Here is a 23,160-nt window from a genome sequence, read left to right as displayed (position 1 = left end):
ATTTCTCCAACATGTTTTGGGGATATGTTCATTCCTAACTAAACGTGTGCAATGTTAATTCAAACGACTTGAATAAAATTATGACCTACCTCTTCCATTTCTTCGTCAATGGCCCGTGAGATGGCCGGTATTTCCCTTTCCATTGACATTGCTTGTTCCCGCCTCGCGGTCGTGGGCACCACCGAAGCGAGTTCTCTTAACCAGGGCCATTTTACTCACTACTTTAAATGATAAACTTGAAAAAGAGCTAAAGTCTGTGAGCATCATAACAAACCAATTGGCATATTAGAATCATTAATGAATTCACCTTATGCAAGAGATTTGATTTTTCCTTCGAGACCTAGCAATTTTATGGGTAGTTCTTTACTTGCCCTATGGGAACTAGCTCAAGTTAATCACTTGGCTTAGATGATTAAGAAATTCAGAATTTTACTAATTGATTTACAAGAGAGATGAAATAAGCGAGTTCAATCACTTTCCTAGAGCAATTTGAAGATGCAGAATTACCGCAGACATGTGTGATAGAAAATTCTCTTCTTAATTACCTAATGACGGTTTAATTTTCAGTCTTAATAACATTTTAATGTGAGAGAATATTGAGTCTAATTTAATTGCAATACTATTGAATGATAAAAGAATGAATTCCATCAAATCTACTTTATTACCGCGGCAGACAATTTATTAACTATGCTGCCTAGAGAGAGAATCTTTCCTAATCATATATTAATCCTTGATTAAGGATGATGAATGGCTGCATAATTTAGCTAATTGAATGATGATTATGTAACGGAGTATAGCTATGTAAACTTAGAGAACAACTATTGGGAATTATGGCTAAAAGTAGTCATAGTAGACGAAGAATTTGGGGGAATAAAGATGAGAATTAAGAAGAGCCTTAAATAAACCATAATTACCATGATTAGGGGCTGAGAATCCTCTGATTTTTCTGATCCAATGAATCCTCAAGATGAGAATTTCGGCAGCACCTCTCTCCTTGCTTCTCCTTCAAAAACTGTGTGTGTACCGACAGCACCTCCCCAAGGTGTGTGTAGGTGTGTGGGTGTATACTGGGTGTGTGTGTGTGAGCATGTGTGTGTGTGTGTGAGCACACCTTTAAATAGGCCTCCTCAAGCTGAAAATCGATCTAGGTTGCTATTTGCATCTGGGAGCCTCTCTAGTTAAGCATGGCAAGTCCAGTTGCCTACCCACCAAGTGTCCAGTTGGCTTGGTTAACTGACTCTCACACTTAGTAGCAAGCTTAGAAACTCTCCCAAGACTCCCACAAGGCAAGAGGGCGCCCCGTAGCTGCTAAAGCTGAGTTGGAGCGGGCTGGAACCTGTTCCCACACAGCCTCCGGCCCCCGGAGCCTTCCCGGACAATTTTGGGAAAATTTGGTTCTAGGCTAAAACGAATCATACGAGTCGGATTTTGATGCCAAAAATTGCTATAGCAAGCTCTAAATAAGGCATACCGGCCCGAGTACCTGCCATATTTAGCAGCCCCCGGGGTCCGAAAATGCATTTTTTCAAATTTAAGGTACGGGTGCAGTTTTTCGAGACGGTTAAAACTGGACGGGTCAGGTGACCAAAAACTTACTATTTTTTATTTTTTTTACAAAAGTTATTTTAATTCACATTTCGAAGCTTTAAAACATTCTAAACATCATGGCATTGACAGAATTCGGAAAACTGCTAAAAATAGTAACTTTTTTCCATTATATTCATTTCAAGGTACAATGGTGCTCTTTTTATCGCGGTCAGAGACCTTACAGATAGTCGAGAACAAAAAATGAAAGATCCAACATATCAACCAATAGAAGCCAGTCTATTTGGAGAACCAAGCCAAAGACGGTACAAAGGTAAAGATGGAGCAATCTACAACTTGATGCTCAGCGTTTTAAAAGAAGACGCCGTCAAATTGGCCAGCACAAAAACAGAAGCTCCTCTGCAAGAGCTTGAAATGACAGAGCCAGTTGAAATACCACCAGTCATGGGATATTGCTTAGATTGTGGAAGCATTTTTTTGAAGATTATCCAAGAAATCGAGACAACAGGGACACATGAACTGCTAAGCAAGAACATAGAAAATTGGAATGCACATCTCAATTTAAGTGCATCTAACTTGTCACTTTTAATGCAATCAAATGATTCTGCATTACTGCTAGAAGCACCAGTAAAAGCACTGCAAGTTCAAAATTTGCATAAAGATGCACAAGCACGTGAAAAGCTTAAAATTGATTCTTTGAACAACAAATTCTTGCATGAATCTGGTCAAGGTGTCCAGACATTACCGAATGTTGAAAAGACTGTTAGGTTTGCAAATGATTCTGCATCCACTGCCACAAGAATGCAATCATATACGAGTATAAGGGACACATGAAACTGAACACTGTTAGCATTGTATGGCACCCATAATTCATATGCACACTATGTAGACCAAAAAGGGCAACTGTACAAAAAGGATCAACCAGTGTTTGAACAACCCACATCTCAGCTCATAGAAGTGCGTCCAGTGATAGATCAGAAAAGATGGTTCATTTTAGAGGAAAGAAACTATTATAGCCCATCCTCTCTAGAACTGAAGGATATTACCCAAGTGAACCCAAAATTTTGTTTAGAGCCAAACTCTCCTCCATCAGAAATCAAGCTTCAACATTGTGACCAAACAAGCATATACTTCAACCAAAACAGTCGTAGATATAGATGAGAGTCTAGCATCTATGCTTCCTTGGGTCCTATGACCACATCAACTCATATCATAGGAGACCCATGGGATAGACTATATCAGGGCAAAGATAATTCTATCTATAGCTTGACTTGGGGAATAATTTGTCATGTTTCACGAAGATACATAGGAAACTATGCAGAAGGCTTACAAATGCCAAACATCAACAGTGCTACCCAAAGTGTGCCTTTACAATCCCAAAAGGTGAGACTAAACCAGAGATTAACAATTTTGAACTCTCATAATTAAGAAAGCTATAGTGATCACCCTAGGAAGGGGGAATTGTAAATCCATCAAGCTTAGCTCTAGTACCAGGAATCACAAGGTCAGTTAGAAACCCTAGAACTTCTAGCCAATAGACCCCTTCAAATAAGAAAGCATTGAAAGATCATATGGTTGTTAAAAGTTTCTATTGACCCAGATTCCATCAAATTCTACAGATAAATTCCTCTATGAGGGACAAAAATTTTAGATGATCTCCACAAGTCAAAGCCAAAAGCCGACAGATTCCATAGTGTTCAAAGAGTTACATGTGACCAAGCTCACATATTTGTATTGAGATGCACATGGATGGTAAAACTGAAGTCAAAGACTCACTGAAGATGATGCAAAGCCTCAAGCTGTCAAAACACGTGACAAAAAAGTCAAAATCAATGTAAGCTAAAGTCCAGAAGGATACACAAAGGTCACCACCAAAATTTGCTTCAAAGAGACAGATTTTGCCATATAGTAGAATGGATCTTCTAACATCAAAGGTTACTCAAATGTAGGCGAACAATTCCAACAATTGCAATCAAAAGGTGCCTTATAGACAATGGAGTCAACATTGATTGAAGCAGGTAGTCAAAGCAAAGAAAATGCAGATAAATCTCAACCAGAGGACACTACCCCACAGCAGAATCAATCAATACAGAAAAAGATCCTGAGAAGATCAAGTGCAACATTATTGGTGAGAATAAAGAAAATCTCTCAAGCAAAGAGAAGTTAGATTTTCAGCTAGACAAGAACCTCATGTCTTTTTGCACATGGAAAAGATGTGGCCAACCACAACTAGAACATGCTCTTGAATTTGTTGCATATCAGGAAACAAACGAGCAGAATGCTGGGAAATCATCTCCACCTGCATTGAAGTAAGATTACAAAATATTAAAGCTCAATCCCATGTGATCACAGTAAAAGATGTACCTAATGGCTTCATATTGGGAAAGCCACTATCGCAGAAGGTCCTAGAGATACAGAGTTCAATGAAGATGGAGTCGTCAAAGACAACAAAGAATGAAGACAAACAATGGTCAAAGTTAAAATGGAGATTGATGCCAAATCACAGCTTATTAAAGATGATTCATCTCCATCGGACATAACCTCAGAAGAGCTTAAAGCAGATCAGGAAGATCAAACAGAGCAAAAAGCAACCACGAAAGCTATCAAGCAGAGAATGCCGCCAAAGCCAAAAGTTAAGAAGAACGGGGTTGCACACAACAAAGAAGCTATAGAAAGTCCACAAATCCAAACATTGATAGTTGAATCAGTCGATGTAAGTCAGATTGGAAAACAGAGTCTCAAGTCACCCTCCATAGAGACACATTTCGATCAAGATTAGACCATGGAAAAAGAAGGATAGAGATCTTCAATAGAACCAACAATGAGAATAACTATATATCTCAGTAGTGTGATTAGAGCAAGTGTCAGATGCAATGCTCTGCTGGATAAAGAAGCAAAGTGCAATATGATTTCAGAGAACATCCAAAGGATCCTCTAGATCAATCCATGCAAACAAGATAGCAAACAATGCTAGGTATGCATACAGGTAAAACAGAAATTGTTGCTATCCTTAGCTTCCAAAAGCATGAAGAGCAGGTAAAAGAAATGCTTGTAGATGCCATCCTTGGACATCAATGGTTAGACCAACACAAGGCGTAAAGAGAAGATACAATGCTATTACTTTCTTTTCCAAGTGGTAGCAAGAAACAATTACAGATACCGTTATTGATATATTCAGAGTTGTAGAAGTCACAAGAATCAAAGACAAATATTGCAGACAAAGGTAAAGCCAAAATGGACCCTCCACCGACCATCAAAGAAGGTATGACATCATATGCCTCTACATCGAAGAACCCTCATGGATCGGTCTTTTCAAGCAAGTTAGACTTTCAAAACTTTGAGCCAATTGTTTATCCAACAGAAACCTCTATAAAGAACCACCCAACAAATCAAAGGTATATCAACCAAAGTACTCAAGAAAGCAAAAAATAGTCAAGTAAGTGTTTGTTCCGAGTTTAGTCAAAGTCAATGATCTGGTTTGGATTAAGGATAGGAAATCAACACATAAAGACAAAAACATGGGATGGATATCATCACAATGGAGCTTAAAATAACATGAGTACTATAGAGGTAACAGACAGATTTGGGTACCAAAACCGCAGGTTAGAGCATATGAAGTGAAATCAAGACCTTCCCAAGAAAGAAGGCCCACAAGATATCAACCTCGACAATATCCTAGGATACCAGGATACCTAAGTAGCAGGTATACAATATAATCACATTGAAAGATGCTAAAGTCTACCACAACTCTCAAGAGGATAGAGAACAAAGACGGATCTCAAAGAATATTCTTCTTGGACAAGGATTCTACACAGGTTATTCAAAGATTTGGCTACCATTCAATCATAAGCCAACTGCAACTACATCAGACCTGCATGAATATCTCAAGAACTCAACAAGACCTAGAGTGAAGCAAAGTCAACAAAGGAGATACAAAGGTCATCAAGAGATTTGGACTCCTAAGTCTTCCAATGCTCCTAGTCAAAATCCAAATGCCGACAGTAAAAAAAGGCCTACAAAAACATCAAAGACTTCTTACAACAGGCTCAATTGGAGAATCAAAACGGACAATGGAGTCTTCACATTTAAAGAAGGACAACCCAACCAACGTTAATGCAGATTCAAAGAAGATAAAATAGGTATGGAAAAAGAAAACTTCAATGCCAACTTGGTCCTTCACTAATCCTCTTTTTGAGGATTCAAGCTTACTTTTACCTGAAGAAACGTTTGTAGTAAGCACAAGAATGTAAAAAGTAAAGTCACCACAGGGTGCAAAAACACTCCTTTGGCATAGTCAAAGTCGGGCTGCTGAGCCATAAAATGAGCAAAGCATTAGTCCCAAAGCTTCATGTCTTAATAAAATATATGCTAAGAGTCGTAGTTACTAGACTTACACTCAAGCTGGAAGAGTTCAACATAACTAAGTCATGTTGATCATGCTGGATGAGATGAGCATAAGAGTCGAAGTCTATTAACTTACAAGTGGTGGAGTGTCGTAGAGTACAACACTCACGTACAGTGCACAATAAGATGAGAGCACATATCCTCAACAAATGAAAACCATTCTTAGAGGGGTGCCAGCTTGCAAAGCCATGTCATGTGCTTTTATAGCTACACCATCTTTCTGAAGAACCCCTCAAAATCTTTATGGCACATCATATTGTTTTCTATGCATTTCTGTGTATGCATATATAGGAAGTCCCACCATTGGACACTTTTTTTGCTTCCAGCTATGCACCTTGACTGGACTACAGCAGGCAAACCAATGTTCCATCATGCTACTCTCTCATATTTGCTTCCTTTTTAATTCCATATCTATCAGCAAATAGTCCCTTGAATAATTTATTAAAAATTTTCCATGCTAATAAGTACTCCAATAATGCACGTATCCCAAAGGCACTTTTTTTCCACTGGGTTTTTTCCCTTTGGTCATCTATGTATTAGACCCTAATTTAGAACCTCATCATTCTACTTCCCTTGTACATACTTTTCATAAATAAATAGTAATCTTATCATTATGCTGTTACAACGAACAAATATGACATCATCTCTCACATCAGAAACAATTTCGGACCAATGAAGATGTTGCAGCAAATTGAACCTCATCAACAAATTCAAAGACAAATGAAGACAATCGTCTCATAAAAAAACAATCAAAAACCTTCCACAACCTCCATGGACACTTTTCAACAGTGCCCGAGGACGGGCACTAAATCAGAAGGGGAGAATGTTAACTGAGCTGACATCAGTTAATAGAAGCTGCTAAAGATCAAAGACTTATGAATGCACATCAAAGATGAATATGAAGAAGCACTCAAGATTGGAATTACACACTTTTCACATTTTTCCAAAATATCATGTATTGTAATTTCTAGATTTATCAAGCCATTGTGGTAATTGTAACGTGTTACAGACTGCAAGATGTAAAGAATAGACCAGTTAGTGGACCGAGGCTGTAGATACAATAAGTTGTGGAGCCCTAAAGGCCTTGGACGTCCGAACATTGCATATTTTAGACCTTGGATAAGGTATAAAAGCCAACTTTGTAAATATTTAATTAAGTTGTGGATAATACAAACACAGCGTGAGCTAGCGGCGCTCGCTTCTTTCCTTCTTGCGCTTCTTACTCCCTTGTCGGTTGTCACATTGCAGTGCCATCTGTTGCATTGCAACTGCAGGTAAGAGCTCTATGCATTGGGGGGTGGTTATGGAGCGAGCTCAATGGAGCAAGCTTTAGAGCGAGGATTTTTTTTTTCCACCACCTATACCACCCATTGCCGTCCCTTACCACCCATGACAACCAACACCCTAGTCCATCACCGGTGGTTGGTGGTGTTAGCTCACTATCACCATCTGCCACTCCTCCTCCTACCACCACCGCCCATTGCCGCTGGTTCTCCTCCCACTCTTCATTTTAGTGGGCTACTCAAGGACCTCCTCTCTCTCTCTCTCTCTCTCTCTCTCTCTCTCTCTCTCTCTCTCTCTCTTTCTCTCTCTCTCTCTCTCTCTCTCTCTCTCTCTCTCTCTCTCTCGCTACTCAAGGACCTCCTCCTCCTCTCTCTCTCTCTCTCTCTCTCTCTCTCTCTCTCTCTCTCTCTCTCTCTCTCTCTCTCTCTCTCATCCTGTTTCTCTCTTTATTTTGCTGATTTTGTCTCTCTCTCTCTCTCTCTCTTTCTCTCTCTCTCTCTCTCTCTCTCTCTCGCCCTCTCTCCCTCCCTCCCTCCCTCTCTCTTTCTTTCTCACTACTCAAGGACCTCTCTCCATCCCTCCCTCCCTCTCTCTTTCTTTCTCGCTACTCAAGGACCTCTCTCCCTCCCCCTCTCTCTCTCTCTCTCTCTCTCTCTCTCTCTCTCTCTCTCTCTCTCTCTCTCTCTCTCTCTCTCTCTCTCGCTCTCTCCCTCCCTCCCTCCCTCTCTCTTTCTCTCTCGCTACTCAAGGGCCTCCTTCTTTCTCTCTTGCTACTCTTTCTTTATCGCTACTCAAGGACCTCTTCTCTCTCTCTCTCTCATCCACATTTTGCAGATTTTGTCTCTCTTTCTCTCTCACTTGTCTATCTCTATCTCTCTCTCTTTCTCTCTCTCTCTCTCTCTCTCTCTCTCTCTCTCTCTCTCTCTCTCTCTCTATCATCACACATTTACTAATTGAATATCAAAAGACAACAATGATAGAATTCACACACTCTCTCTCTCTATCTATCAATCTGTCTCTCTCTTTATTTTCTTGATTTAGTCTCTCTTTCTCTCTTACTTGTCTATCTCTACCCTCTCTCTCTCTCTCTCTCTCTCTCTCTCTCTCTCTCTCTCTCATCACACATTTACTAATTGAATATCAAAAGACAACAATGATAGAATTCACTCACTCACTCTCTCTCTCTATCAATCCGTCTCTCTCTTTATTTTCTTTATTTAATCTCTCTTTCTCTCTCACTTGTCTATCTCTACCCTCTCTCTCTCTCTCTCTCTCTCTCTCTCTCTCTCTCTCTCTCTCTCATCACACATTCACTAATTGCATATCAAAAGACAACAATGAAAGAATTCATTTTGTTGAAAACTCAAAACAAAATATCATCATTTGCACGGTTCAAGGTAAATGTGATAGCACAACAAATGCTACATTATTACAACAGTCTTTTTGCACTCAATAAAGTTTTGAGCTCGTTATCAGGCAGACTAGACTGATGGATGAACATGTTGTTGTTTATGTCCATTCCAAACACTCTCAAGTAGATATAATACAAGTGTTTGCAAGCCACATAGGTCATTCCTTCCCCTAACCTCCTTTGGAAGTCTCTGCAAGTACAACTCGGATTCCTAGCTACTGTGACTCGATATTTCTCACCACGTAACTTCGAGTTTGGTGTTACTGCAATGAAGACTTCATGCTTACCGATCTTTACCATTTCCACTTGTTCGATGACCATTTTTAGTCCTAAAGCATTGTCGATCCTTTTCGATGCCTCTTCAGAAACACCTGTCCTATACCTGCCGGCACGCCTTTGCCCTTGAACTTCCATAGTTTCTGTTGCGATATGAAACCCCGCTAGCTACAAAGACTTTACTTCATGCATTGTTAAGTCCGTGCCCTGTGCCACTGGCCACTCAAGTGGAGGCCTTGGAGGCCGCATTACAATATATGGACAAACATCCCACACATGTTTGACATCATCACTACAAAACCATACCCATGTCTCATTGTTACGCCCCTCCCAGTTGCGTTTCCCCCAGAAACTTGGTGCCGTTGTTCCCTCTTTGCATAAATTCACCTTTTTTTGCACTTTCCTCCTTTGATTTTTCCTTGGCAAGTGAACTTAGACCCCTGTTTGCACCTGCGGATTGCCCACATGGTGTCATTTATGTCAACCTCAATGGCCCTAATTGTCACCCCTTCATTCTCCTCGTCCATATAATGATCTTGGATTACCTGTGATGCATCTCCAAATGACAACTTTCGAGCCTTTCTTTGTCGAGCAACATTTTGAGTGACATACTCTGGCCTGTGTGAACTATTTGCCTCCTCGCTTATAACATTGCCGAATGTCTTGCGTCGCCTTGTCGTTGTAACCCGGTCTCCAAAAAACTCTGGCACCTTTGGAAGATTAGTTCCTCTAATTGCATTGTTCACAGCACGGCTCCTCTGTGATGGAGTAGGTGTGTGAAATTGTCGTGAAGCTGCCTTGTCTCTCATCTTGCTTATGCTTGGTCCGCTTCCTATATACTTACCCTCTGCATATGCCATTCTTTTGGATTGTTGAAGAAGAGTGTTCCCAATATCCGAAACTGTTGCATCGTACAAAGAAATTTTAGGCTTGTGACCTTCGCCTGCTAGCCATGAAGCGTGACGTGACTCTGAGAGATTTGTTCGAGGGACGACCTCGATGCAATAGTCATCTAAAGCCTACAAAAAAATAAATAAATTTACTTCTTTGATATCATGAAGGGTCTAATTAAATGGACATCCTACAAACTATTGTATAATAAATTTGAAAACTTACACCAACAATTTCCTTCCTCCAATGAGGGTACCTCACATGCCACCAACTCAACCAGCACTCCATTGGGCCTAGATTCCCATCTTCCACCTTTCCTGTTTCCCACCAAGCTCGAATGAACCGATATTGGCCCTCTGCATCTTCACTGCTACGTGCGCACCGCCACAGTCGACACAGTCGTTTGTGCTCGTCTTGAAATGCATTGAGAACATATTTTGTGGTGTGGATCCCTAGACTTTGTTCCCAATGGAAAAGGCATGATCTCTCCCTACCTTTCATCACCATATCCGGACCTCCATTGAAAATTATGCGCACCGCATTCCAGTTTGCTTGGGCTTCATCTGCCATAAAGCCAGCAAAATCTGGTGGGGGCACCCCATTGAGCTCTAGCACGATGATCATTTTTTGCCAAAATATCATCTGTGCTATAGTGTCCTCTTCTTTCATCTCACATATGGCAATTGTCATTAATTCTTGGACACTGAACATCAAGACAAAGCCACATTAACATTTAAGTATGTGTCAATATGTGTTTAGTATTCTAGAATTTGTTCTAGAATAGGTTGTAGGATGTATTGAACATAAAATTAAAAGAATTAAATTAAAACTTTCCTTGGATCGTAAACATGGGCTGCCATGGTTGTCCATCCTTCTACCCGTCTAACGTGATTAAAGCAAACCCACACTCTTTTTAGATCTCCATTTCCATTTCTTCGCATTCTATTGACAAGATCTATGCCTGAGCCAGTACCTGTTGTCGACATCTTGAATACAAAACATCTATCCTTCTCTCTATTAGATTGACCGGGAAAAAGCATTCCGTGGATAAACACAAATGTCAAGCGTCTCTTTAAGTCAATTATCAATGACTCCTCTCCACGAGCACTCGACTCCCCACGAAATTTATGCACCCAGTTCTTAATTCTGTGTAGAACATCATGAAAGTTTAGAAATATATAAGACTCTAAGTTTATAAAGTATATTAAAATGCATTTCCCATACCTTTGGCTTTTAACAAGAGGAAATATTTCTTGAAGTAGAACTGACAACTCTACTTGTCCAAGCGAAGTGCATTCACCTGAAGAAGGTTGAAGGACAGTTTGGGAAATAAGCTTAACCACCTCCATTTGGATTTTTCTTGGCCCAGCTTGGATGCCAAGCAAATCAACGGCCTCAGCCACCAAAGACTTCACCCTTGCAATGGTACTTTTGGATGAACCTAGTTTGACATCATGGTCATGGAAGCCTTGGTGCACCATGGCTCGAGAATAGCGTTTGTCGGTTGGCATTATGTAGTATACCTGGCAGTCGCAGGTTTTTTGAATAACAGGCACATGTTGACAATAGAAGCACTTCAAGGTTCCATACTTTTGCAAGTCACCATTTAGCATTGGTCTCTCAATTAGTTTACCTGTTATTCCATGCCTACAATTGTGATTTTGACACTCTTCCCTTGTACATGAAAAAAAAGAATAATGAATACCTATCCAAGACGAACGGTTGGGTTTTCCTGTAGATAACACTTGCGAGCACTCTGCAAACACACATTCGAAATCACCTCCGCAATAGCTTTTCCTTATTGTTGCTGGAAATTTGATGTTTGTGGTTGTTGGATTTGTCCACACATGTCCATCCACTGATTGCTCCATTCCATCCATAGCTGACATCTCGATATTAGGCTGAGGTGGAAATTCAAACACCATGTTTCCATTGTAGCTTGATGGAATTTCTTCCACCCACTCCCATTCCGATGTTGCAATCAAGGTCTTCATCTTCAGAGATCTCATATTGGGATTTAACGCTAGCTCCACTATGCTAAAGGAATCACCGATCGGTGCCCGGTCCTTCTTACATCCCTCTTGTAGTGGGGAGTCTAGGTCGACCACCACATTTTGGGGTGTTTTGTTGGTGGGGTCAAAGTGAAACTCTTCTTTCTCTTCATCAGAAGAAAGCAACAGTATTTCGGCTGATTTTAGTGTTGTAGTAGCTTTCACAGGGGAATCCAAGAATGCAACATACTCTGTGGAAACTTTAGCATCCAAAACATAAAGAGGAGAGCTATTACCTTTTTCTGCATTCTGCAAAGGAAATGTTGACGGTTCACCTTCAACAGATTTTGCTAGGGCAAACACATTATAACTAGCTGGTGCATTTATGTCAGCTCCAAATAGAACCAACAAAGATCCTTCCAATGATAGGTGGTGTGGTTTTCCAACCCCCACACCACCCACGTGAACGATGAAATGAGAGCTTTCCATCGAGCGAGAGCGAGAGAGAGAGAGAGAGAGAGAGAGAGAGAGAGAGAGAGAGAGAGAGAGAGAGAGAGAGAGAGAGAGAGAGAGAGAGAGAGAGAGAGAGAGAGATGGAGGTGGGAGGAATGTGTTGGCAAAGTGAGGGATAGGAGGAGAGGACGAGAAGGGGAGATAGAGGAAAGAGAAAGAGATAGTGGTGAAGGTGTCCAGAGCACGGGATGTAAGTACATCTGAGAGAGAGGTATGTGGGACAGCTGGAGGGAAAGATGATAGAGAAATGGGCTAGAGTAGATAGAGGATGTTATAGATAGTCAAGAGAGAGAGATAGGGTGGAGGAGATAATTGAGGTAGAGTGGATAGAGGTTTGTATAGATAGCTAAGGGAGGGTGAGGTTGGAGTAGAGCTGAGAGAGAGGTTGGAGTAGAAATGAGGGATGGTCAATGATGGTAAGTAGAGAGGTAGAGGAGTAGAGATGGTGAGTGAAGGTAAGTAGAGAGGTGGAGGAGGAAAGATGGAAAAAAATGGTAAGTTGTATTGAGCCATCTCTTTATATAACTCCTCGGTCCTCTCTCTCTCTCTCTCTCTCACACACACACACACACACACACACACACACACACAAACACACACTTTTTTCTTTCTTGTTAATCTCTCTCTCCCTCACACACACACATGCACATAGTGAAGGTACGGTATCTTCTTCATGCAACCTTCCCTCATCTTTGGGCTCTTGTGGGGTTGTAGATTCCATTAAACATGTCAAAACTCTAGAAGGATTGCACGCTCATTGATGCTGCACGTTGATGTTTCTCCAAGGCTGTGGTGGTAGTGTTGCAACACATGGAGCTTTCAGTGTTGAGCTGCAATGGGTAAGAACCTACGTCCCCTAAAAGATGGTCAAAGATGGTAAAACTTGTAGGTTTTCGTAAGAAGGCCGAATGTCTATCAATACAAGATGATAAAACTTTTAGGTTTTCATAAGAGGGCCGAATGTCTATCAATACAAGATGATAAAAACTTGTAGGCTTTATAAGAAGGCCGAATGTCTATCAATACAAGATGATAAAACTAGAATTTTAGTTGATTATGTAGGCTTTGAAGATGAATTGCTTCATTATTTTTAGACATGATTTCCTTTTTGTGAGGTAATTTAACTGCAAGCTAAGATCTCAAAAACCAATCTGAATTGTCAAAAGGGAGTAAAGAGTAGAAAATCTTGAACTTCTGGACTTTTAAAAGTAAAAAATAATGAATTTTTTTGGCCATCGTTAAGTCGAGCTATAAGTGGAGCTTACGTAGGAGTACGTAGGCTTTGAAGTTGACATGCTTCATTAATTTTAGACATTATAGCAAAAACCGAACTCAATTGTCCACAGGGAAAAGAGTAGAAAAACTCGAACTTTTGACATTTTCAAAATAAAAAAAATGAAAATTTTTGGCCTTTATAAAGTTTTGCTAAAAGTAGAGCTTACGTAGGATTACGTAGGCTTTGAAGATAAATTCCTTGCATTTTAAACATGATCGCAATAACCGATGTCAATTGTGGACATGATCTTTTGGCATTTTAAAAATCAAAAATATAATTTTTTTGGCCTTTTTTAAGTCGAGCTAAAAGTGGAGCTTAGGGTGGATTACATAAGCTTTGAAGATGAATTGCTTCATTAAGTTTAGACATGCTCGCAAAAAACAATCTCAATTGTCAACACGGAATAAAGATGATGTAATCTTGAACTTTGCGGATTTTTGCCTGGTTAAATTGAATTTTTTGGCCAACTTTTAAGTAAAAAAACAGGGACTCCCTTTTTTTTGCATGTTTTAAGTCAAAAATAAAGGGAGCAATAGCGATATCGCTATTGCTCTCTATGTTTTTTAAAAAAGCCAACAATTCCTACGCATGCTCACGAACCTGTAAGCTCTCTCTCTCTCTCTCTCTCTCTCTCTCTCTCTCTCTCTCTCTCTCTCTCTCTCTCTCTCTCTCTCTCTCTCTCTCTCTCTCTCTCTCTCTCTCTCTCTCTCTCTCTCTCTCTCTCTCTCTCTCCCGCCAAGCGTTCCTCTCTCGAACCGCCAAGGCATGGCGACTGCTGTCCAGAAATGGACTTAGCCGACTACTCATGAAAAGGTAAGCTCTCTCTCTCTCTCTCTCTCTCTCTCTCTCTCTCTCTCTCTCTCTCTCTCTCTCTCTCTCTCTCTCTCTCTCTCTCTCTCTCTCTCTCACCCGCCAAGCATTCCTCTCTCGAACCACCAAGGCGTGGCGACTGTTGTCCAGAAACGGCCTTAGCCAACCGCTCATGAAAAGGTAAGCTCTCTCTCTCTCTCTCTCTCTCTCTCTCTCTCTCTCTCTCTCTCTCTCTCTCTCTCTCTCTCTCTCTCTCTCTCTCTCTCTCTCTCTCTCTCTCTCTCTCTCTCTCTCTCACCCGCCAAGAAGTCCTCTGTCGAACCGCTGAGGGGTGGCGCCTGCTGTCCAGAAGCGGCCTTAGCCGACTACAAGCCAAAAACGGCCTTAGCGGCCTTAGCCGACTGCAAGCCAGAAACGGCCTTAGCAGCCTTAGCCGACTGCTGTGAAGCCAAAAACGGCCTTAGCCGACTGCTGTCCATCGACGTCCTTAGCCAACTGCTGTCCATCGACGTCCTTAGCCAACTGCTGTCCAGACACGTCCTTAGCCGACAAGGGGGACAAGAGGTAGACGGTAGTAGGCAGCAGGCAAGGGGGACAAGAGGTCGACAACAAGGGGCACAATTACACCTCGCGTGGCAGCAGGCAGCTCCCAATTGAGGCTAATCTGTAAGCGATTTTTTTAGCAGCCTTGAGTGGCGTGATCAAGCCCACCATTGCTACCATGCCCACGACTGCAAGAGAAACAATTTGTTTTTGTCTCAGTCAAGCTCATTTTCATCTCTTTCATCATCAAGTAAGTAGAGCTTCAAGAGCCAGTTTTGTACTTGGCGCTTCAAGAGATTCTTTTGCACTCTCTTATGCAACTGCGCACACATGGACGTGATCAAGCCCACCATTGTTACCATGCCCACGACTGCAAGAGCCATGGAATCTGTAGAGTAAGGATATTGGCGCTTCAAGAGCCATGTATAAATAAATAAATACGGTCCTGATCGGCACTTCAAGTAGTCAGCCGCCTCTGCCGTTTCTTGACCACCGCCTCTATCGTTTTAGTAAAAAGCATGGGGCAGCTTATGTTCATTAAAGCGGCCTCAGAAGTTGCTTATGTCCAGTCATAAGCATGGCTTGAATTGGGCAGCAGTCAAGCCTGGAGTGTATTGCCGCCTCATCCGACAAGGGCCAGTGTGTTCATCAAGGGGCAGGCGAGAGATCAATGAGTGTGCTAAGCCGACAAGGGGCTAGCTTATGTTCAGTCAGCGTGCTTCGCTGACAAGGGTCATCTCTCTCTCTCTCTCTCTCTCTCTCTCTCTCTCTCTCTCTCTCTCTCTCTCTCTCTCTCTCTCTCTCTCTCTCTCTCTCTCGATGGCGCTGCATTTCGTGTGATGTGAATAAGGTCATTATACCACATGAGAGAGAGAGAGAGAGAGAGAGAGAGAGAGAGAGAGAGAGAGAGAGAGAGAGAGAGAGAGAGAGAGAGAGAGAGAGAGACACTCTCTATTCTTCAATCTGGCTGTGCTTGCATGGTGGGAAAGCAAGGTATAATTTGTATGGGCAAAGAATGCAAAGATTTACTCGTGGAAGGTGTGCTAGGCGAGCTGAGGAATGCCCATACGCTCACCATATTCCTGGAAGTGGTGATGGTCATTATACTGTTGTAAGAAAGATTCCATGTGATAATGATCTTAAGTTTGTCGGCCTTTATTGTGTGTCTGTGTGAGTGTGCTTTATATGTGTGTCTCTCTCTCCCCTCTCTATAGTATAAAAAGAAGAGTAAAGATTGAGAGGACCATTTTATGTTGTTGCTCCAGACAGGTATGGTCCTCCCTTCTTTCCTCCTCCTCCCTCTCTACCACCTCATCCCATCCTCCTACTTCTATACCCCCTACCTTCTCACCATCTCCTCCCCTCTTAGCTATCCTCTCTCTATCCCTCATCCTCTCCACCTCTCTCCTCTTCCCTCCTCCTGTATCCCTCCCACCAATTTTCTTTCTTCCTCTTGCTCTCCCTCACCTTTCCTCCCAGTCCTCTATCTCCATCCATGTACTCTGTTGGCCATCCTCCCTCACCCTCTACTTTTCTCTCTCCATCTCTCCATCCCTGTCCTCTCCGTCGGTCATCCACTCTCTCTCTCTCTCTCTCTCTCTCTCTCTCTCTCTCTCTCTCTCTCTCTCTCTCTTTATGTTGATGTAAGACTAAACAAAACCCACTTTACTTCGTTGAAGGTGTTGCAGTATTGGAGAAAACAAAATATAGAGGACATTCATCCACATTCGGCTGTACAGGTCAGACTTTGAACAAATGCCGAAGCATTCTATTTTTTTGAGATTCATTATTCACATGCAATCTAGTATAGTTAATATACAGATTACCATCTTCATAGAATTTGTGCATTGATAACAGTTTCAATTTCTTGTGGAAAACAAATGGCTACAAAAAATTTGTCTTTTAGCAAGAATGAGCACGTGGTGCTCTTAAGCAAGGGCAAGGAAGTTGGGAAAGGAATTATGATACAGTCTCTACGCCACGAAAAGCTACATGGAAGAGAGTTGCCTAGAGGCACGTTGGGAGTAGCCGTCCAATCGGCATCAGCTCTCGGTCTCATGTTGCCACATGTTCCACCCATTGACGATGATGTGTGCACCTTAGGTGCAGCAGTGGGTACAGTTGTGGCGTGGCCGATAAGAGAATTGGTAATGAGACCTCTTAATTTTATTCAGTCTTACATGCTCTCTTTTGAAAGCAACATCGAACATTTTGTGTCCAGGCAAAAGGGCAAAAAACTGTATCCTCTGGAGGCAAGGGTTCAATACCTGTCGCTCCAAGAGCCACTAGCATAGCATCGGGTGCGATGCCCAAACCAAGCATTTCAAAGCCTCCTCCAAAGACTCTTGTTGCAGAGGTAAGCCACCGGAGTTTATTGCAGTATTTACTCATGAAATTAATCGTTGTTTGCCAGTAACCTAGCCTAATAATTATTTGCCTACAGCTAAGTAGTCGACGGGTGTCAAGAAAAGAAGTGAAAATCAAGCAAGTGAAGTTGTTGAAAGCAAGCGGGTCACACGAGCACATAAAGAAGAGGACCCTAGCTGGGATCCCCCAAAGAAAAAGGGTAGAATTACTTTGAAAAAGGAAGGTGCTAGCACAAAGAAAGAAGTCACCAAAGTGAAAGTAGTGCAAAAGCCAGTGAAAGCCAATGCAGAGGGCACTACACAATCTGAGGTACCAGCACCATCAAAGGATAAGGCCCCTATTGCGAACAACTCAAGTGAAGAAGATGACAAAAGAGAGGATGCGGGGGATGAAGATCGCGGTCTTTTTACTATTACCGAGAAATCCACGCTGAAATGGGATTTTCTCGACGACACTTTGCACCGCCTTCAGGTTGGTAATTTCTAAAATGGTATGCTCCTCTAATATTTCCTGTTTCAAACTACAAGATCAAAAGCTATTCAAGTACGGTTACACAGGATACTCGCAAAGTACCTCTGCCACTAGTGCCCTTGTGCCGCTTGTTACCACATCCAGCGGTACGGCCAGTGCAAGATCGTGTGCACAATCTAGCTTTGGAGTTCTCTAGAAATGGATATGTTCCACGTCGTGCCAGGTTCATGCTTTCAATAAGGACTCCAGATCTAGATTCAATAGAAGTTAGTCATGCAATTCGGAAAACCTGGGATCCAATCTGGATGCAACTTAATGAGGACTTTGAGAAACATTTGCATAAATCCGTGTGGGGGGACCTGAAAGGGAAAATGTTGTACACATGGGATGGGAATCACCGTCTTCGGGCATGGAATGCACAAATTGATACAGGTAGATTACTTTATACACTTTTGTTTCTAACTCAATATCAAGATGAGATGAATTTTGTGAAACTATGCAAGATAATTTTGCTCTGCAGTTCACAAAGAGGAGCCTAAGTACCATTGCTGTGTGGAAGCTTGCATGGTTAAGGTCACTAAAGAGAACGAGGGAGAAGTTCTCACTGTGGTGGCACGCTTGAATCGGTAAGCTTAGCTATAACATAATTAACTCATCCTAGTTGAATCGATAAGCTTAGCCATAGCATGAGTTTTGCTTCCTAGTCAATTTGATAAGCTTAGCTATAGCATGGTTATCGCTTCCTAGTCTTTTAATGGTATAAGTTTTGTTGTCACAGCATTAATGACAAAGGCTACGTAAAAATTTCCTTCATAGATATGCTATGTATGGTAAGAGCAATGGGCACAGCCAACATGGATACATTGCTTAAGGGTTTGGAGGAAGATGTTCCAGGATGGTTGCAATGAGAATTAGATGCTGAAATGAATAAGCGTGGGGGGTTGCGAAGACGCTGGTACAAGGTCCCTCTTATCGTGCTATCCCAACTTCTATATCCGGTAAGTTTCATTGTCAAAGAGTGGATCAAACAAAGAGTGAACTAATGTCACGATTCAGGCAAAGTATACAAAGGCTTTTCAATCTGTGAGCAATAAGCGAAATGAGCTCTCAACGGAGGAGTTCACTACCCATTATCGTAACGCATTCTATATGGCTGACAAGAAAGCCTGAAAAAATATGCAACGGGCATCCGAAATTCTGGATCCTAACTTAGGAGAGGAGTGGTGGAGGTAAGATTAATAGGGGTTTCTTTCAAAGGGAATTAAGTTTACATTCACGTGCTGCTTAAAAAATTTTAACATTTGTTACTAGATTGCTTATGGACATAGATTGGAGTAGGAGACCAAAGTGGTTGACAGATGATCAAATATACAGTCTTGCATGCGCCGATCTACCAGTAGATCATCGTAGCAATGTGCTAAGGGCCTTGGTTAGTGATGATCCAACCACATTATATCCAAGCCTAAAATCAGCGCTAAGTAAGGTCATTTTTTGATATATGTTTCAAAGAAAAAGAGTATAGTAAACAATGACGTAGTTGTTTAATAATGTAGACGACCAGTCCGTATTTCGCACTTGGTTACGTCGAGAGACATGGTGGAATCGACTTGTGAACGAGGCTACGAGACAGTATGCGTTGCTGAAGAAATCGTGCCGCCTCCCTGAAAACGACACCCTAGTGACAATTATAAGGGAGTGGTAATCGAGGTACAATGGCACATTGTTTGAAGTGGAGTGCAAGAGATTGAAAGGTGGACTCAAAGGTAATAAGAAGAAATAGAAGGAGGGTACTACCATGGCCGCCAAACGGGCATTTTACAGGTATGTAATCTTGTCCTACTTGGTTTCTAAATCTTAAAAAAATTTGAGTGGATGACAATAAGTATATTTTGGCAAACGTATACCAGATGGGTGCGGATCATGGATTGGACAGATAAAGTTTCAGTTACAAAAGAGTGGGTCAATGTGAAGCACACTGCATGCATGTATACGGATGAACAACGTGCAGCATTGTGGACCAAAAAAGTTTATGTTGAGTGTCCTCTTTTCATTGACTTTGCGAAGGACACATTTCCCCCCAACGAGCGGGAGCAGTTCAAGGAGGCAGAGACCGGTAGAGTTAAAAGACAGCAAGAAGAGGTAAAAGCATACAAAACCATAGTTAAACTATTTTCTAGTCATGTGAGGATTTAACTGCAACACGTGAAATTAATTTTTCCAGGGTAAGAACCTACGTTCCCTAAAAGCAAAAGATGTTGTGACTGAGGAGACAGATAACGAAGAAGAGGTGGAGGAGGATCGTGAACCAAGGCGCAGCGACGGTGAATGTCCTTCGGAGTTTGAGGATGATGAAGACGAAAGTGCTGTGCCGCCTTCTCCAACTGCTAAACCTACAAGAGCCCCACAAACTACCCAGGCAAGTTTTCGCACACCCTTGTTGTTGCTTAAATGGAAAGGTTGAACTAATAGTACTCGTGTAATTTATATGCTCTCGACAGGGGAGCAGCGCGAAGAAGGGTAAAGGTCAAGTAATGGACAGAGATACTCCAATGCCTCTAAACAAGGTAAGTACATCAAGTCCGAAAGCACGTCAAGAGGGAGACACACAATCAATGGGAGAGAACCTATTAACACCTAGAAGCCTAAAAAACCAAGCTCATAGTCATTTCCTAGAGACTGAACAAGCTCCACCAGCATCTCATTCCATTTCATATCCTCATGTTCTTCCTTCGCATGACGAGGCACCTGATCAGGCACAACAATAGTGCACAAAGATTGGAATTAATATAGAGCCTGCTCATTTACACCGCCAGGCGACCACTGAAAGTGAAGGATTGCAGGATGCCATACGCTCTAATGAAATGGCAACAATTATCAGTCTACCTCGTAAGTATGGAATGATTGATTGTGGTATGTGTTGTGCAGTAAGCAATGTATTTATTGTAGTGGGTGGATGCAGATGATGCGAACATCACAATAACCGAAGTTTCAACAAGATTGTCTAATGTAGCAGAGACTGGTCATCGCGGGGAGCCTGCTCTTCTTGTTGGAGGTGAGAAAGTGTGTAGCAACAAAGAGACGATATCTTTAAGTATTTAAAATACACTCACTTACCTGCTTGTTATATCTAGATGTCATGGTGCAATGCAACACTCCACCTCACGATGAAGCGCAGAATTCAATGGCACATAGCTCTAGTATGCTAACAACCAGAGGTACTCCTGGTATTATTGTCTCACCTCACTAACTGGATATTCATTTCTTTAAAATCAGATTCAGCGGTTTTAGCTATTGATCCTATGGGAGCAGCTGACGAGACAGGTAAAGGAGATGTAGGTGCCCTACTCACAAAAAATTGCTATAGTAGCTACGCGAAGCTTTCGGGTGCGAGGCGGGACAACAAATGTAGGTTGCGATGCAATATTTTGTCATCTACCAACCAACACAAGCGTCGTCGGGATAACATCACCCAATATCCCCAAATGGAACCATTTCGAAATAAATCATATCCAAAAGGTTTTTGGTATTGCCAGGGAGTATCTTGATGAGAAGGGAAATCTAGTGTTGATATGTCGTCGAGAACATGCATGGGTATTATCGAGCCTAGAAAATTGAAATGGGTACTATCTTGACCATACAACTATCGTCCTGTGTGCTACTCCATTCAGCCTCCATGGTGGTGTTACGGTAGGTAAAACTACTTGCTTTCTTTGAAAAATTAGTGTGTGATAGATTCCTTCCTCATTATGAGTCTTAAGTCCCACAGATGCGATGCTTGGAAATCGTTGTATTCCGCAAAATTGGTGCCTATAGATTGAATCGAAAGCCTGATTCGGACGTTATGTTTGATTACTACAACGCTAGTCATTGGCAACTCAAAACGAATGGCTGTCCTTGGTGAGGTATGCCGTGAGTTTTCAAAAAGTTCACCTCCATTGTATTTGCTTATCTAAATTTCCATTCATACATTTAGAATGATGATTTCTCTTCAGGGGGGCATGGAGAGAAGTCCAACTTTACACGAGAAGCTACTCTCTTTCTATACAGAGGAGGGTAATGTAGTATTACAAATGTATGCTGGTTGCGGTCTTCTGGCACGTCCGGGGCTACGAATGGGTCGACATGTACTGTTGCTAGATTGACAAGAGTCAATGGAAGAATTGGAACATCTATGTAATGGTAAGTGTCTTTCTTCCTCGATTAGTGTGAAAGACTGAATTATGTATCCCTCCTAATATGATGCTAAGTAAGATCCATTTGGTAATTGATCGTCGTGAAGGCACAGGCACACTTCCTTCTTGCCATGCGAAAAGGAAACTCATAGTGTTCGATGTTAACGGTGTCCTGTTGAAACGGTGGCGGTGGGAAAGTGCTCCTTCCCATGCTGTAAATATTCTAAATGTAGGCCGAATGGGTGTGTCATTGCGACCAGGGATATTGCGATTGCTGAGAGTGGTGTTTGATCTATTCGACATAGGGCTTTGGAGCTCCATGCAAGAGAAAAATCTAACCCCCATTATCAATTTAATTAAGAGTAAATACAAAGAGACTGGGTATGGTGAGACCTTTTTCAAGTTTTGTCTGCATCAAGGACATTGTGAAGAGAGGCACTGCGAAGGCAAGCATCCAAAATTCAATTTGGTGTTTGTGAAGAACTTTAGATCTCAATTGGTAGCCTCATACATCAAGGACCCTCTGGACACCATTCTAGTAGATGACGATCCTGAGAAGGCAATTGAAAACCCACCACATATGCTTGTCACAGTAAGGAGTTACGATGGAGCGAGCAACGACAATGTGCTCCTCATGAATTTACTCCCATATTTAGAAGGTCTTCATGCATATCTTGGGTTAGCAATAGATTATATCAAGAACACGCCTTTCAAACAGGGTACGCAATGTGTGTCATAGGATTCATTTAATAGGTGATTGGCTTCAAATACTGTCTTCTACGGCTTCTTAGTTAACTTTTAGTATTACTCTAGTTTTTGCTAAGAGCATTGTCCCTAACCAAAATTTGATTGTAGTTTCTGCAGCGCATGGTGGGGAAGTTGAGCACACAATGGATGCGACATTTGGTCTTGGAGGAGATGCAGTTATGGCACATCCTAAAATGTGATGAGGGAACCAAGAACATTGTGTACACAGCAATGTTTAGCTGTTATAATGTAACTGAACGTCATTAAATAAATAAAAATATTTGGGTCATTATTTAGTCTCCTCTTTTGTCTTTGTTTTAATCTATTTGGATTTAGATATGTACATGTGATGAGGGACCAAGATAATTATGGACACATCATTGTTTAGCTGTTAACGTCATCAAATAAATACAGTTATTTGGGTCACTTATTACTATCCACTCTCTATCTTTGTTTTAA

The 23,160-nt window shown here is 41.6% G+C and overlaps 1 protein-coding gene and 2 pseudogenes across 1 annotated transcript; 1 reads left to right on the top strand and 2 right to left on the bottom strand.

The window, feature by feature from the left end:
• Positions 1 to 8,596: 8,596 nt before the first annotated feature.
• Positions 8,597 to 11,292, bottom strand: LOC147420306 (uncharacterized; annotated as a pseudogene).
• Positions 11,293 to 11,447: 155 nt separating this feature from the next.
• Positions 11,448 to 12,291, bottom strand: LOC147420305 (uncharacterized). The gene is made up of 2 exons (XM_086504503.1): positions 11,592 to 12,291; positions 11,448 to 11,485 (listed from the first exon to the last, which is right to left on the bottom strand). Exons 1-2 carry the CDS (start codon positions 12,289 to 12,291, stop codon positions 11,448 to 11,450), a joined length of 738 nt encoding a protein of 245 aa, XP_086360629.1.
• A 4,614-nt stretch (positions 12,292 to 16,905) lies between these two features.
• LOC147420304 (uncharacterized) lies at positions 16,906 to 22,901 on the top strand (annotated as a pseudogene).
• Positions 22,902 to 23,160: the final 259 nt, after the last annotated feature.

This window comes from Adiantum capillus-veneris, chromosome 28 (assembly GCF_014529385.1).
Source record: "Adiantum capillus-veneris isolate H3 chromosome 28, ASM1452938v2, whole genome shotgun sequence".
NCBI lineage: Eukaryota > Viridiplantae > Streptophyta > Polypodiopsida > Polypodiales > Pteridaceae > Adiantum > Adiantum capillus-veneris.
Note: the sequence above shows the minus strand (reverse complement) of the source record. Positions and strands in the feature narration are given on the sequence as shown.